Genomic DNA, 15,121 nt, shown 5'->3' with positions numbered 1-15,121 from the left:
GGACTCCCAATGCATTGTTACTATAATTTCCTCAGAGTCATGATTCATCTTCTCCTTCAGGGTCAACATGGGGGGGGGGGAGAGACAATGTTCTCGTCTATTTTATTCTTCCTGTCAGGCCCATGACTGTGATTGTCCTCTCTGCTGTCTTCCATTGGATAACACTGGCTAAGATGCAGTTTGGCACGTACAGAACACCACTAAGGAGAAGCTCAGTCTGAAGCTCTTCTTTAAGTAACTACATCCAGCAACAGACAATGATGAGCCCTACTGTCGCTGGGAGTAACTGGCACCAAATTTTGCAGGGGATGGGAAATTAAAATCTCTGTTATCTTTTAAGTCTTTTTTGTGCATGTAGATTTCACTTTAATTTACAGTATTTAAGGATTTTCCCCCTTGTTCTTTTATAGGGTATACCTGGTAACACTGGTCCTCCAGGTCCTCCTGGTCAACCTGGAGCTCCTGGTCCTTGCTGCGGTGGTGCTGAAGCTGGTGGTCTCCAAGGTTTTGAAAAAGGACCGTCCTACTACAGAGACCAGCCACCTGAGGACAAAATTGCCATGAGTGATGTTATAACTTCACTGAAATCAATCAACAACCAGATTGAAAACATCGTCAGCCCTGATGGCTCACGGAAGAACCCAGCCCGCAACTGCCGAGATCTCAAGTTCTGCCATCCTGATCTTAAGAGTGGTATGGGCTCCTTTCTGTCCTGAACTAGATCAGAGAGACGTAAGCAGGGATGCTGGCATGTCTTGGGACCCAACTCCCAAATCCAAGTCTTCTGACCCAAGTCCCAAGTCCGAGTCTTCCGGCCCAAGTCTGAGTCCAGGTCTCGAGTCACTTGCTTTGGGGACCCCGAGGCTTGATACTCAGGACTGGGACCCAAAGATTTGGGCCACCCCCCACGGCCTGCTGGCCACCCACCGCCAACCCTGACCCCGCCCCGATCAGCCCAGCCGCCATCTTCAAAGGTAGCAGGCCCAGCTTTTGTTCCCAGAGACAGGCTGCTGCCTTTGCCCACACAGGCACTGGCCAGCTGATAGGCATGCCCAGAGACAGCAGGCTGTGTCCAGAAAGGGTTTGAGTCCCAAGTCAAGTCCCAAGTCCCCACCAAAACCCACGAGTTGAGCACAAATCACCAGTGTGACTTAAGTCACCCTCGACCCATGAGTCATGAGTCCTGGAGGTCAGGGTCCTCAAGAAATGTGGAGCCCCAGGGGAGAACCTTAAACTACAAGAGGCACTGCTGTGCTACTGCTGCTCTCCACTCCTTATTGTTGATTACATCCAGTAACCATATGGGATTCATCACCTTGGTTGTTTCTCAATAATGGTTACCTCTAGGCCTGTGTTCAAGCCTACACATAGGTCTGGGAAGTAGGAGTTGGGTAACCTTGCATGAAAACTGAAACTCAAACTTCTCAATTATTTTCAGTGTCATTTAATAGCACTAGCATTTTTAACAAACAGATGTAGAGATTTAAAAAGACTGGTCTTGTTATACCTGTAGTTTTTGCTCTGATTCACTGCAAAGTAACTGAATTTTGACCTCTTCTCTGGGTTATTCGCATTGGTCGATCCCAACAGAACTGGAAGGGTGGAAGTCCTAAAAACATTCAGGCAAAGTATTCTATACACTAGAAAATATTGATATTCAAAACGATATGACAGAGTGGGAGGGATTTGTTGCCTCCAGTCAAGTCATGCATAGGTCATGTGAAGAAGGCATTTTTCCTGTGTCCCTCTAGGAGAGTACTGGATCGATCCTAACCAAGGTTGCAAATTGGACGCTATTAAAGTATTCTGCAACATGGAAACTGGAGAGACGTGCATCAATGCCACTCCAGGAAGTGTCCCGCAGAAGAACTGGTGGACAAGCCCAGGGCCAGAAAAGAAACATATTTGGTTTGGAGAGTCTATGAATGGAGGATTTCAGGTAATAACAATCCTACTGTTGGAATGAATGAGCTTGACTGGGGAGTAGAGTGAGTGAGGCAGTTGTCCGAGGGGCAGTGGTGACACCTTCTCAAGGGCTCCTCATGATCTCCCAGGCTGTTCCCTTCTGTTGCAGAACAGGGTTGTATATGCCATACAACCTGTCCTAGATCCCCAAACTAGTCTCCTGTCTCAAGTGTGAAGTGGGGCAATGCTCCACTGCCAGTCCTGAAGTAAGATTCAAGAGCCAATCCTGCTGGCGTTCTGTAAGTGTGATGGGTGCCATCTCATCTTGCACATCAGCCGTAAAATGGCTTGGAGTTGCACGGCTAGGCAATGTGATTCAATTGTCCGTCCATCTGTCTGTCTATCTTGCTTTTATCAATACATAACTCCATCTAGTGGATCAAAAAAGTGAGGCAAGATGGAGCAATACAGTTGGGTCAGACAACCACCAATCCTTTTCTGTTTCCACCACAGTTCAGCTATGGAGATCCAGAGCTTCCAGAAGAAGTGGCAGATGTTCAGCTGGCATTCCTCAGAATCCTGTCTAGCCGAGCCTCTCAGAATATCACCTACCACTGTAAAAACAGCATAGCGTACATGGACGAGGCCAGTGGGAATGTAAAGAGAGCACTGAAACTTATGAGTTCTACTGACAGTGAGATCAAGGCAGAAGGAAACAACAAGTTCACATACACTGTTCTGGAAGATGGCTGTACTGTAAGTAGACAACATTTTACCTCTGCGAAATATGAAGATAGAAAGAAAGAGGGAGCTGTGGTACCTTTTGCTACTATACAATCTGAAGCTTCCATGCCCACAGAAACACATAATATTGTGCAATTTCAGACAGCATCTCGATGTCTACTTCCATGCTACTTCCATTTATTGAGATATCCTGAATTTTAGTTATGTATTTTTTTGTTGGCTATCAAATCTGAAAAATGCCACAACAGACTATGTGGCAGGGTAGCACCAAATATGGCTTCTGTCTGGGTTGGATCAAAACACAACGAGTTCTATACCGTTTCACAATGATTTTCAAAATCAATATGAAAAGGTAGTCATTGTAACTAATTAGGTATAACTACATTGGTCTGTATCCAGCCCACAGGCCTTCATAGGGCAGAAGACTTTTTATGTAACCCTTTTCAGACTTTAGAAGAGCTTAGCTGAAGAACCAGAATCAGAATAGCAAAAACAACTTTTCTAGTATGTTGTCTGTTCGGAGAGAAGCAAGAATTGGACTTGGGCTCCTACGTGCAGGATTGTGCACAAGCCAGCCATCATCTGTGTTCACATTGAAAAATAGACTGGGGATGAGAAGTTTCAAAATGTTTCATTGTTTCCCCAAAATAGGGGAGAAGAAGCTTTTAAAAATATCAACCAGAAACCACACCTAGCCAGATGACAGTGATAACAGACAGTACACCTTTGAGCAAGTTGTTGCTGTAAAAAATTAGGAAGACTAGGCCTCACTGAGTAATTCCCCAGAAATTACAAGAGATGAAGCCTGAGTAACTCATTATTCAGCCCCCAAAGGAAAAATCCCTCCAAAATAGCAGCTGTAGCTGTGTGGCTCAGCAGCACTCCTATTCTGGTGGCTGAAAAGAGAGCTTTAAATGTTCACTGCCTATCACTCACTCTCTTTGGGGGAACCAGTTGTGCCTTATAAAGTTGTGGGATGTTTGGGGACATTGAGAGTGATCTCATTTTAAATACAAGGTGGATAGGTGGGTGGTTTGTTTGATGGCTAGATAGATAAAACTTTATTACGGTCAAAGACCAGCCACGTGGTTTGTTTGTTTTTAAGTTTAACTTCCATCCTGTTAAATGTATTTTCTTTTTTATGTTCTACAGAAGCACACGGGTGAATGGGGTAGAACAGTCTTCGAGTACAGAACACGCAAGACCATGAGGCTGCCTATAGTAGATGTTGCACCCTTCGACATTGGCGCTCCCAATCAGGAATTCGGCATGGACATTGGCCCAGTTTGCTTCTTATAAACGAAGAATAATGCTCATTCTGAATCCCAACAAACAAATCCACACTCCATCTTTGCTCTTGTTTTAACATTGTCAACTATTCTCCTCAGATCAACTGTATCCCAGTTATTTATTTGCAAAAAAATTCAGGTCGACAGTGGAGGGGGGAGGGAGAAATAAATTGACACAAAGGGTTACCACTTTCTTACTTCGCTTTTACACAAAATGCAACCAAGTGCTTTTTGTTTTATTTCTTTCACCCGAACCCTGTCTTCAAACAATATCTCCATGGTGCTACGTTACAACTTCAACACTCAGTACAACAGAACTGTCCTACGTTAGCTGAATTCTTGCCCGCCCCTCAAGCACTGACGGATTCCAGCATCCAAGTTCATCTTCCATGATAAGATGCAGTTCATAAAGCTAAAGAGAATTCCCTGTTTCAACTACCTCAGCATGGACAGAAACTGGGATGAGTGCGATGATTCACACCGAAAAAACCAAGACATCTATGTTGGAATCAATGGGTCAATCTGACATTGGGTCAGATTTTTGTTGGTTTCCTTACTGATTGTGGTGAATTTAGTGCAGGCCATCAGAAGAAGTGAATGCCCTCGTGTCAACACCTAATATAATTTTATTGCTGGACTGCATTGTGTTTTTAAAAGGGTGCTCCTATACTTTCCTGTCATTGCTGGTCAAGACCACTAAAATTAGGGAAGTGTAAAAAAAAATTAATGTGATGGTGCTAGCTGTGTGATTTACACTCCTAAATCTGCAAGCCAGGTTTATTGACTTGCATTAAAACATGGAGGCTTGACAACAATGGTAAAGGTCTTTCATTGAAGGTCGTATTGTTGGTAGGCCGTTTCTGAGGGCTTTTCTTCCTTCCCTCTGTAAAAGTCAATAAAGATGCAGAATCATGAACTTCTTTTGTCACATTAACACATTTATAAGTGTTGGAGGTTATCCATCTTTGTAAGCTTTTATACGGTTGTCGGTCTTCTTTTTCCTTACAGAGACACATAATAAAATATTGTAATAAAACTCTGAATTGTTGTTAGTGTGCTTTACTAGTCATATCTCTTTACAGAGGCTTTATGAAGAATGAAGACTTTTGAAGATTTACAGTGTTGCCTTGCATTACGACATTAATTCGTTCCAGCAAAATCGCTGTAGAATGAAAACGTCGTAAAGTGAAAATAAAAAAGCCATTGAAACGCATTAAAACCTGGTTAATGCGTTCCAATCAGCTAAGAAGTCACCGTCCAGTGATGATCCTCCATGGGGTGGCCATTTTCGGGTGCCTGTGCAGTGAAAAATGGCTCCTAAACACAGCGGGGAGCCATTTTGAGCACCCGGGGGCCATTTTGAAAACTCAACAATCAGCTGTTTTGATCGTCGGGAAGCAAAAATCGGTTCCTGAAACAGGGAACCCATCATCACGCAGCGAAATTCCCCCATTCAAAATGTCATTTTGCGATCGCTTTTGCGATCGCAAAAACCTCATTGTAATGCGGATTTGTCATTAAACCAACCAAATACAGATTAATGTACTGAGATACATCCTTTAATAATCTTATTGTAATAATAATCTTATAACTGCAGAGCTTGAGGGGACCCTATGGATCACTGAGTCCCTGATAAAGAGGCACAGTGGGGAATTGAACTACCAACCTTTGGCTGTGCAGCCAGATACCCCCAACTGCTGAGAAGATCATTTTCTAAATGCCAACAGAGAGAAAGAGATGGAAACAAAGGGGGGTGTTGATAGGAAAATGCAGCTACATGTATTTTGGAGGGCCAGTTTCTGAAGGCAACAGAGGTATTTTAAGGGAAGATTTTTCATTCTTCTTCAGAATCAGAGATGTTGAAAATTACTTCTTTTGGACCACAGCTTTCAGACCAGACCAGCCAGCACAAACCAATTCATGTCATTTGCTTCAAGGAAGTTAAATACCAATTAGATTGCCGTTCCCAGTTGTATGTATGCCAACATGTTCTAATGGAATACTGAAAGTTAGAAATTTTAAGGTTTTATAAGGTTTTATACTTATGTGACTGGTCTAAGGACTGTAAATAAACTATTGATTGCTTCAAGGAAATATAAATTTGCAGTAAATTAGAGGCTTGGATTTCCACAATGGATGCCAACTAGAAGTATGGGTCTGAGGAAAGGATAAGGCCATTCCTTATGGACCATCTTTCCAGCACTGATTTATTTATTTTATTTGTTTATTTGGCTTTTACCCCGCCCATCTAGAGTCAAACAAATCTACTCTGGGCAGCTTACAGACAGAGCAATATAAAACAAGTATTAAAACAGACAATATCCAACAAAAAAGAAAGTAAGCACAGTCCAAAATAGGAAACCACAGGGAACTAAGTGATGGAAAGGGGGAAAGTCTTCAGCTTGTTCTTCAAAACTCCCAGCAAGGGTGCCAGGCAAATCTCAGGGGGCAAGATGTTCCAGAGGTCAGGGGTCACCACCAAGAAGGCCCGGTTTCTAGTTCTCTCCTTCTGGGCCTCTCTCGGGGTCAAGCCCCTCAGCTGCCCAGCCTGGCTAGGTCGAGTGATGCGAGTAGAGCTAGGTGGGAGCAGGCACTCTGCCAGGTATCGAGGTCCTAAACCATTTAGGGCTTCATATGTAAGCATTAATACCTTGAAGTCAAGGCAGAAACGAATGGGCAACTAGTGTAAGGCCGCCAGAGGGGGGAAATGTGATGATGTTTTTTCACTCCAGTTAATAGTCTGGTGGCCGTGTTCTGGACCATTTGTAGTTTCCGCATCAATCTCAAGGGTAGCCCCACATAGAGTGCATTACAGTAGTCTAATCTCACTACGAGCGCATGGAGCAGAGTGGTGAGGGCCCCAACACCAAGATAGGAGCACAGCTGGCCAATCCGATAAAGATGTAGATGGGCGGAACACACTACAGACGCTACATGGGACTCCATGGTAACCGCCGGGTCAAGATGGACCCCCAAGCTGCGGACCACACTCTGTGGTGAGAGTGCCCCCCCCAAAAGAGAGGGAGCTTCGCAAACCATTGATAGGAGGGGCGCCCACCCTCAAGACATCCATCTTCTTCGGGTTCAGCCTCAGTCCATTCTCCTGCATCTGTTGCATTAGCTCCCAGGCAGCACTCAAGGGACTCATCAGTATTCACTGCTGTTGGAAAAAAGGAGATGTAGAGCTGCGTGTCATCAGCATACTGATGACATGAAGCACCACACCCCTGGATGACCCCTCCCAGTGGCCTCATATAGATATTAAACAGTGTTGGAGAGATTATCAAGCCCTGTGGCACCCCGCAATTGAGGAGCCACAGGGCCGATTCATTCTCTCCAAGCTGGACTCTTGGGGAACGATTCCCCAAGAAGGACCGGAGCCAGGCAAGAACCAGGCCACCAATCCCCAACTCAGAAAGCTGTCCCAGGAATATACCATGGTCGATGGTATCAAAGGTGGCTGAGATGTCAAGGAGAACTAACAAGGACATTTTGCCCCTATCGGGCTCCCTCAGTGGGTCATCAAGCAGGGCGACCAATGCCATTTCCATACCATGATGTGGCCTGAAGCCCGACTGGAATCGATCCAGGGCATTGGTTACATCCAAGAGAGCCTGAAGCTGATTAGCCACCATCCTTTCTGCAACCTTGTTAAGGAAAGAAACATTGGTGATGGGCCTATAATTACCAATGTCGTCCGCCACCAAGCTCAGTTTCATCCTAATAGGCCTAATGTCTCCTTGAGGGCAAGGGGAACCATGCCCTCCTGGAAAGACCCACTAATTATTGCAGTGGCCCATTCAGTTTTCTCAGGCCTGCTTAGATTAGCCAGGCTGGGCAAGGGTCAAGGGAGGAGGTGGTGGAACTACAGGGATCAAGTACCTTGTCAACCTCAAGTGACCTTACCGGCTGAAAGTGAGTAATTCTCATTGGACAAGATGTCTCAGCTTGATCTACTGGTTTCAAATAGGGGGTTAGGTCTTGGTGGGTGGCCTCCATTTTAGCTTATAAAATGCTGCAAATTGGTTGGGAGAAATACTAGGGGGAGGCCAATCACTGTGGCCAATTCCAGGCAGATCACATACTATGCGGAATAATTCCACCTGCTATTTGGAAGTTTCACTTATCCGGACAGCGAAGTAAGCTTTCTTTGTAGCCTTTATCTTAGAAAGGTAAAAGTTGGACCCGATCTGAGTCCCTATTAAAAATCAGCCTTTTTCCCCCAGAAAAAAGGGGTGGGTGGGTTCTGAGTTGCGAGTCAAGTCTGAATCATCGAAATAAAAAACCCTAGTGGAGTCCAGGTTGAGTCACCGGTGTGACTTAAGTTTGACTAGACAGCAAGTCCTGCAATTTGAGTCCTCATCCCGGCTACATGGCGTCCTTCTCTCTGTCCCCAAATCCATATAAGCCCACACTAAAGATGTGGAAACTTGCCTGAGGTTTGACTTGGCTACATGATGATGATTCAAGCCAAATCATAATTTATTTTATTTTATTTTATTTATTTGATTGAGGGCAGTAACGTCCTGCTCTCACTTGAACACTGAATAATAGTTTCAGTATGAAATGACAGTGAGAAAGCCGAAAAATGGGCTTCCTTTGAAACATTCTCCATCAAAGCTTTGCAAAGTTGCGTCTGTGAGCAACGACTTCCAGAAGACCCAAGCCATCTTTTCTTAAGTCATTCTTCCAAACGCTGTTCTCCTTTGAACCAATGGGTGACATTTTGACTCAACCTTAATTGTGACATACCACATGGTTAGGGTTGCCAGATACATGGGTACCAAAAGAAGACATAGAAAAGAAAAAAAAAGAGGACAGAGGAGGATGTATTGAATGTTTTATTTGAATTTTTCTGGATTAAACCCGCAATCAATACAATTTTATTACAGTAGCTGCCAATAAATGTCTCTTAGTGGACCAACCAAGAAACAGTGATGTTAAAAAATAACAATAAATTCAATGGAGGTTTTTCCCCCCCAAAATACCAAAAAATATTATTTAAACAGCCAATTGTACCTGAACCCACCCCAGCCCGGCTACAGGACCCCCCCGGCCAGTCACACTTTGCACAGGCTCAGAGGCAACCTTGCTAAACTGGATGCCCAAACAGGGCTCCGGTGCAGGCAGGGAGGAAGCCACGCTGGGCAAAACCGAATGAGGCAGCTTCCCCTCCCCCGAGGGTCATAAGTTCAAGGCTGGGGAGTGTGGGAGTTGGAGTCCCCGAAAGGGACTTTGAACACATACAATCCGGGCACTTGCCTTCCCATTGATGTGCTCGGGCGCTGCTTGCTCCTGCCTGGCTCAGCGGGCGGTGCTCTGCTCACGCTGCCTTTCTGGGCTCCATGTGGGCTCGGGGGGCATGGCGGATCACCCAGCAGCCACCACAGTGGCAGTAGAGGGCGAGGGCTGCGTTCCAGCACTGGTGGAAGGTAACAGGAGGCGGGCAAGTGGGTGGGTGGCGGCAGGGAAAGACGGGGGAGGGGGGCCTTGCACCTCTCCCCCTCCCATCCAATATTATAACCTAAAATATACAAAAGCCTGACATTTTAAAGGTTTTTATCTTTGCCTACCTGATTAGGCTAAAATCAGGCAGCCCTACACATGGTGGAATCCATCTATTTTATTTTATTTTATTTATTTTATTTATATCCCACCTATCTAATCAATTAAGATTACTCTAGGCGGCTTACAACAACACAAACGAACAATGATATAATTAAAAGCAATTTTACATAGGAAAGCTTATAGCAAGATGGGACAGAACTAGGGAGTGGAAGTTTCAACTGTAACACTAGAGATGGATTGGCACTGGTGCCCCTGTGGGATTCCAGCCAACCTAACATGTCCTATAACGTTTACTTCCTAATATTATCATTAAAGTGAAATGGGAAAACAGAAACAATGGCATAATTGTCATAGTGTCCTGCTGGCAGAAATGAACTTCAATTAAGAAATGCAACTGAATTTTGCACAAACAGGAGGAGGAGAGGTGGCAGGAGAGGTAAAACTGCCATCTCCATGAATATAGTTGCCAAAAAGAAACAAAAAAAAAAGATTGCCAAAAAGAGAAAAGCACAGGCTCCCATCATGAGCTGGAAATTGCTTATCCAACAGTGCCTAGAGCTATTGTACAATACTGCTTGTGTGGTTTAGTGCCTCTTGCCCATCTTTGTATGCATCCTGAGTACTTTTTCATGAAGCTCCTGGGAGCATTTTTAAGGCCAAACAGAAGTACAAGAAAAACCCTCTAGATCAGATCAGTCTCATCCAGGATCCTATGACCAGCCAGATGCTTGTGGAGACTCCAAAGCAGGAATGTTTAGAACTCACATCTCTCTCTAGCCCCCTCATCTTCCCCTATAATTTCCTGGTGCTTCTCCTGACAATATTTTCAGAACTGTCCTCCTGTCTTAGAGCCTTCTAAAGTCTGCAGCACTTGATCCAGGACAGATTTTTACCAACAAAGGCATGTTATTTAATTTCTGTATGGCATTCACTAATCCCCTACCTTTGGAGAACACGGCCAGAAGCCTGCTGAGATTTTTTTATGCATGGATAAGCAAAAACATGGAAGTTACAACAGCTAATAGAAACTAATAAATTAGGTGTCAATCACTTGGTGGTTGCTGACCTGAGACACATGCAGGGGACATGACTGACACCTTGTCAATTAGCTTCAATTACCTACCATAACTTTCATGTATTCTTTATGCAAATGTAAAATCACTTATGCAAATACTGTATAAAAATCCAGCTGGATGCTGGCCCTTTCATATCTGGCAAACTCTTAATAATCCCTGAAACTTGGTGCCACTCTTTCTTTCTTTCTATTGATCGATTGGTTGGTTGGTTGCCAAGACAGAAGCTTCCCATTCTCTCAGATTTCAGAACCAAATCCTAAGACCAGAAGTGGGCCCACGTATTGCCAGAGAGGTCTGAGTTCCCATCATGCCACAACACAGAGAGCCTTCCGTAACAGTTGAAAAACACTCTGCTGTGGGGGGACTGTCAGGAGCGACAGTGAATGACAGAAACAAATGTGGATTTCCTACTAAATAAATATAGGTGCAAGACACAAAGCCAGTAAATTGCCAGTAATGTGAAGACTCTCCAGCAAAACGGACTGCCTCAGACCGCTTTATTTAAACTAACAGCACTCATGGCAATTAGAGATACAGAGCCCCAGGACACCAGGTCCTCCTGTGACATAAGGCAATCCAATCATACATTAAGCATTTTATAGCTTTGATGCTAACTTGTTCATGTCTTTTGCGGTTTTGTGCTGTCCCAGGACTATGGTGAGATGTTCCACATGTGGTCAGCTGTTGACCGATATAAAGCTGCCTAGCACATGAGTGATTAAACAGTTCCTGCTTTTCAGCCCATTTCTCCTCATGTCGTCTCTCTTCCCAACAGTCCTCGTTGACGTCTGTGACGCCTACTGTCCTGAACCAAAGTTTGCACTACATATCAGGCCTACATGCTATTCCCATCCCAATGTGTCATTTCCATCCCACATTTTCATTTTCCTCACAAAAAGAAAGGTTACTTACCTGTAACGATGGTTCTTCAAGTGGTCATTCTGTGAATTCACACAAAGGGTTAATACCAGCGCCAGCGTTGGGCCTCTCGGAACGTTTTCTAGCTGCAAGAGAAAAGTAACAATGTTTAGGACTACCCCTACTGCGCACGCCCAGCCTAACCGTCCCTCAGTTCCATTTGTCCGCCATAGGCCCTCGAGTCAGAGAGATGCCAGTGACAGACAGACAGAGGGGAGGCCGGGCGGGATTGTGTGAATTCACAGAATGACCACTTGAAGAACCATCGTTACAGGTAAGTAACCTTTCTTTCTTCATCGTGGTCTTCTGTGAATGCACACAAAGGGTGATTAGCACGCTTACTAACCGGATGGTGGGCTGTCACTGAAGAGCCGATGCTAGCACTGCCCTCCCGAATTTGGTCTCCTCTTTTGCCCTCACGTCCAATCTGTAGTGGGTTATGAAGGTAGAGGCATTAGACCACGTAGCGGACCGGCAGATGTCGGGCAGGTCGACGCCACGAAGTAAGGCAGTGGAGGAGGCAACAGCCCGGGTGGAATGGGCTTTAAGTCCCTGTGGAGGATCTCTGTGGTTGAGCTCGTAGGCAAGGGCGATGGTAGACACGAGCCACCGAGAGAGCGTGGACGGCGAGGCCGGGCAACCCTTCTTAGAGCCAAAGTGGCAAAGGAAGAGTCTGTTGGCCAGGCGAAAGTCTTTGGTCCTGGATACGTAAAAAGCTAAGGACCGTCGAACATCGAGCATGTGGAGCATGCGTTCAACATCAGTCGTCGGAGACGGAAACAAAGTCGGCAGAATAAGTGGCTGGTTGACGTGGAAGTCGGAGACCACCTTAGGAAGAAAGGAGACGTCCAGGTAAAGCATAACCTTGTCCTTAAAGAACTGAAGAAAAGGTTGGTCATGGCGGAGAGCTGCCAACTCGCTAGCTCGACGAGCAGAGGTGATAGCCACTAGGAATAGCGTTTTTAAAGAGAGCATTTTGAGGTCACAGGTAGCCATAGGTTCAAATGGGGGTCTGGATAGGGCATGCAGAACCAAATGGAGGGACCACTGAGGGAGTGGAGGACGAACGGGAGGTCGGAGGTTAGAGAGACCCCTCAAAAACATCCTGACGGTAGGATGGGAGAAAAAGCGGGATGAGGGAGAAGCTCTGGGCTGAAAGAAGACAACCGCAGCCAGGTACACCTTGATAGTAGAGATAGACAGGTGGAAATCAAACAGGTAACGGAGATACTGCAGAAGTGTGGAAAGAGACACAGGTGAGGAGGTGAGATCCCTCTGCTGGGTAAATTTCAGAAAGCTGTTCCATTTGTAGGCATACAAGCGAGACGTGGAGGGTTTGATGGCATTGGTCAAGACCTCCTGAATTTCTGGACGATCCTCCACGCCGTCAGATGGAGCGTGTCGAGGTCGGGGTGAAGGACTTTGCCTGCTTCCTGGGTCAGTAGGTCTGGCCACATTGGAAGGGTTACTGAGTCCACAGCCATGCTGACTAGAGTGGGAAACCACACTTGGCGAGGCCAAAAGGGTGCGATGAAGATGGCCGGAGTCATCGAGCGTCGGAGTTTGATCAAGGATCTCTGTATTAACGGGATCGGTGGAAACATGTACAAGAGACCCTGGTTCCATGGAATCATGAATGCGTCGCCGAGCGAGTGGTGACCGAGACCTGCCCGGGAGGCATAGCGGGAGCATTTTGCGTTGTGAGGGGATGCGAACACGTCCAGCACTGGGGTCCCCCACTGGTTGCAAAGGTCCTGGAAGACCAGAGGGTTCAACTCCCATTCGTGAGTCTGATAGTGAAGCCTGCTCAGAGTGTCGGCAAGTGTGTTGTCCTCCGTGGCTACATGGATGGCCACCGGGTAGATATGATGACGGTAACACCATTCCCAAAGGAGGATGGAGAGATACAGGAGTGAATGAGAGCGGGTTCCTCCCTGCTTGTTGACATAGTGCATTGTGGTAGTGTTGTCCGTCACTAGCTGAACTCCGCGGCCGCGGAGGAGAGGGAGGAAGGACTTGAAGGCCTTGATAACCGCCAGCAGTTCCAGGTAATTGATGTGGAACATGGCTTCTTGAGGCGTCCAGAGGGCGTGAATGGTGCGGCGCCCGCAGTGCGCCCCCCAGCCGGACGGACTGGCGTCCGTTGTAACTTGAACGGTGAGACGGAGTGGACGAAAGGGCCGGCCAACCGTGAGATGGGGTGTGTACATCCACCACTGGAGTTGTCTGGTGAGCTCCGGGGTGACACGAAGGCGTTTCCTTTGACTGTCGATCATGGGGTCGAAAAGGGTGAGAAACCAAGATTGGAGCGACCGGAGTTTGAGGCGAGCGTGCGCTAGCGCCGGCGTCGTAGAAGACATCAGGCCGAGGAGGTGCTGGGCATGGTGGGCTGTCACCCGAGCACCGGGGAAAAATTTCCTGATGGCTCGTCGAATCTTGTGTATTCTTTCCGGGGGAAGAAAGACTCGACCCTTTATAGCGTCCAAGCAGACCCCTATGTATTGAACTGTCTTGGAGGGAATGAGCCGGGATTTCTGATTGTTGACAGTGAGACCGAGATTGGAAAGAAGATACAGAATGAATCTTGTGTCTTTCAGGGATTGCCTTCTCGAGGTGGAGACTACGAGCCAATCGTCCAGGTAAGGGTAAACGTGAATGCCCCTGAGACGAAGGTAAGCCGCCACCGGAGCCATAACCTTGGTGAAGGTCCGGGGAGCTGTGGACAGACCGAATGGCAGGGCCTGGAATTCGTAGACCGTGTCCTGAAAGATGAACCGAAGGAACCTGCGGTGGTCGGGGTGAATAGTGACGTGAAAGTATGCGTCCTTTAGATCTATAAGGACGAACCAGTTGCTCTTTTTCAGCAAGTGCATGATGGACTCTAAGGTAAGCATCCGAAACCGTCTGGGTCGCAGGTAAGTATTGAGGAGTCTTAGATCGAGGATGGGTCTTATGCCTCCTCCGCTTTTTGAGACGGCGAAGTAGCGGGAGTAAAACCCGCATTGTACGTCGTGAGGTGGTACTGTAGAGATGGCCTCTTTTTCTAAGAGGGATGATATTTCTTCCTCTAGCGAGGAGTCGAAGGGAGAATGAGTAATGAAACCCAGCGGAGGAGATCTTATAAACTCCAGCTGGTAACCGTGCTGAATAATTTTTAGAGCCCAAGTGTCGTTTGTGATGACAGACCAGTTGTGAAGAAACGGTTGAAGGCGGGTGGTAGGTGGTGAGTGGGTGAAAACGGGGGGCCGAAAGTCAAAGATACTGTTTTTGTTTTCTGCCAGGTGGCTTAAAAGGTTGGCGGCGATGGGGCGGACGAGGGCGGTATCCCTGATAGCCCTGGACAGAAGAAGAGGACTGGCCAGAGCGCTGCTGAGGAAGGTGTTTGTAAGGACGGTATTGTTGGGAAGATTGATACTGTCCATAAGATTTACGCCATTGAGGGCGTCGCTGTCTAGATTGAGTCTGAACAGAATAAGACTTAGCAGTTCTCTTAGCCTTATGAAGGTCCTCCAAATGGGAGTCGGTCTTTTCGTTGAACAGCCCGGTAGCGTCGAAGGCGAGGCTTTCAACTTTTGACTTGACGTCCTCCATTATGTCCGCAGAACGGAGCCAAGCATGGCG

General features: G+C 46.5%; 1 protein-coding gene across 1 annotated transcript in view; it reads left to right on the top strand.

Annotated features, from left to right (window-relative positions):
- COL3A1 (collagen type III alpha 1 chain) overlaps nucleotides 1-4,981 on the top strand; it is a 90,367-nt gene extending 85,386 nt beyond the window's left edge. Inside the window, exons 48-51 of the mRNA XM_020802906.3 lie at nucleotides 411-693; nucleotides 1,752-1,939; nucleotides 2,419-2,661; nucleotides 3,802-4,981. Of these exons, the coding sequence (XP_020658565.3) occupies nucleotides 411-693; nucleotides 1,752-1,939; nucleotides 2,419-2,661; nucleotides 3,802-3,948 (861 nt within the window). The 3' untranslated portion in view covers nucleotides 3,949-4,981. The remainder of the gene's footprint in view (nucleotides 1-410; nucleotides 694-1,751; nucleotides 1,940-2,418; nucleotides 2,662-3,801) is intronic.
- The last annotated feature ends 10,140 nt before the right edge of the window (nucleotides 4,982-15,121 follow it).

This window comes from Pogona vitticeps, chromosome 1, assembly GCF_051106095.1.
Source record: "Pogona vitticeps strain Pit_001003342236 chromosome 1, PviZW2.1, whole genome shotgun sequence".
NCBI lineage: Eukaryota > Metazoa > Chordata > Lepidosauria > Squamata > Agamidae > Pogona > Pogona vitticeps.
This window is presented reverse-complemented; position numbering and strand designations above follow the sequence as displayed.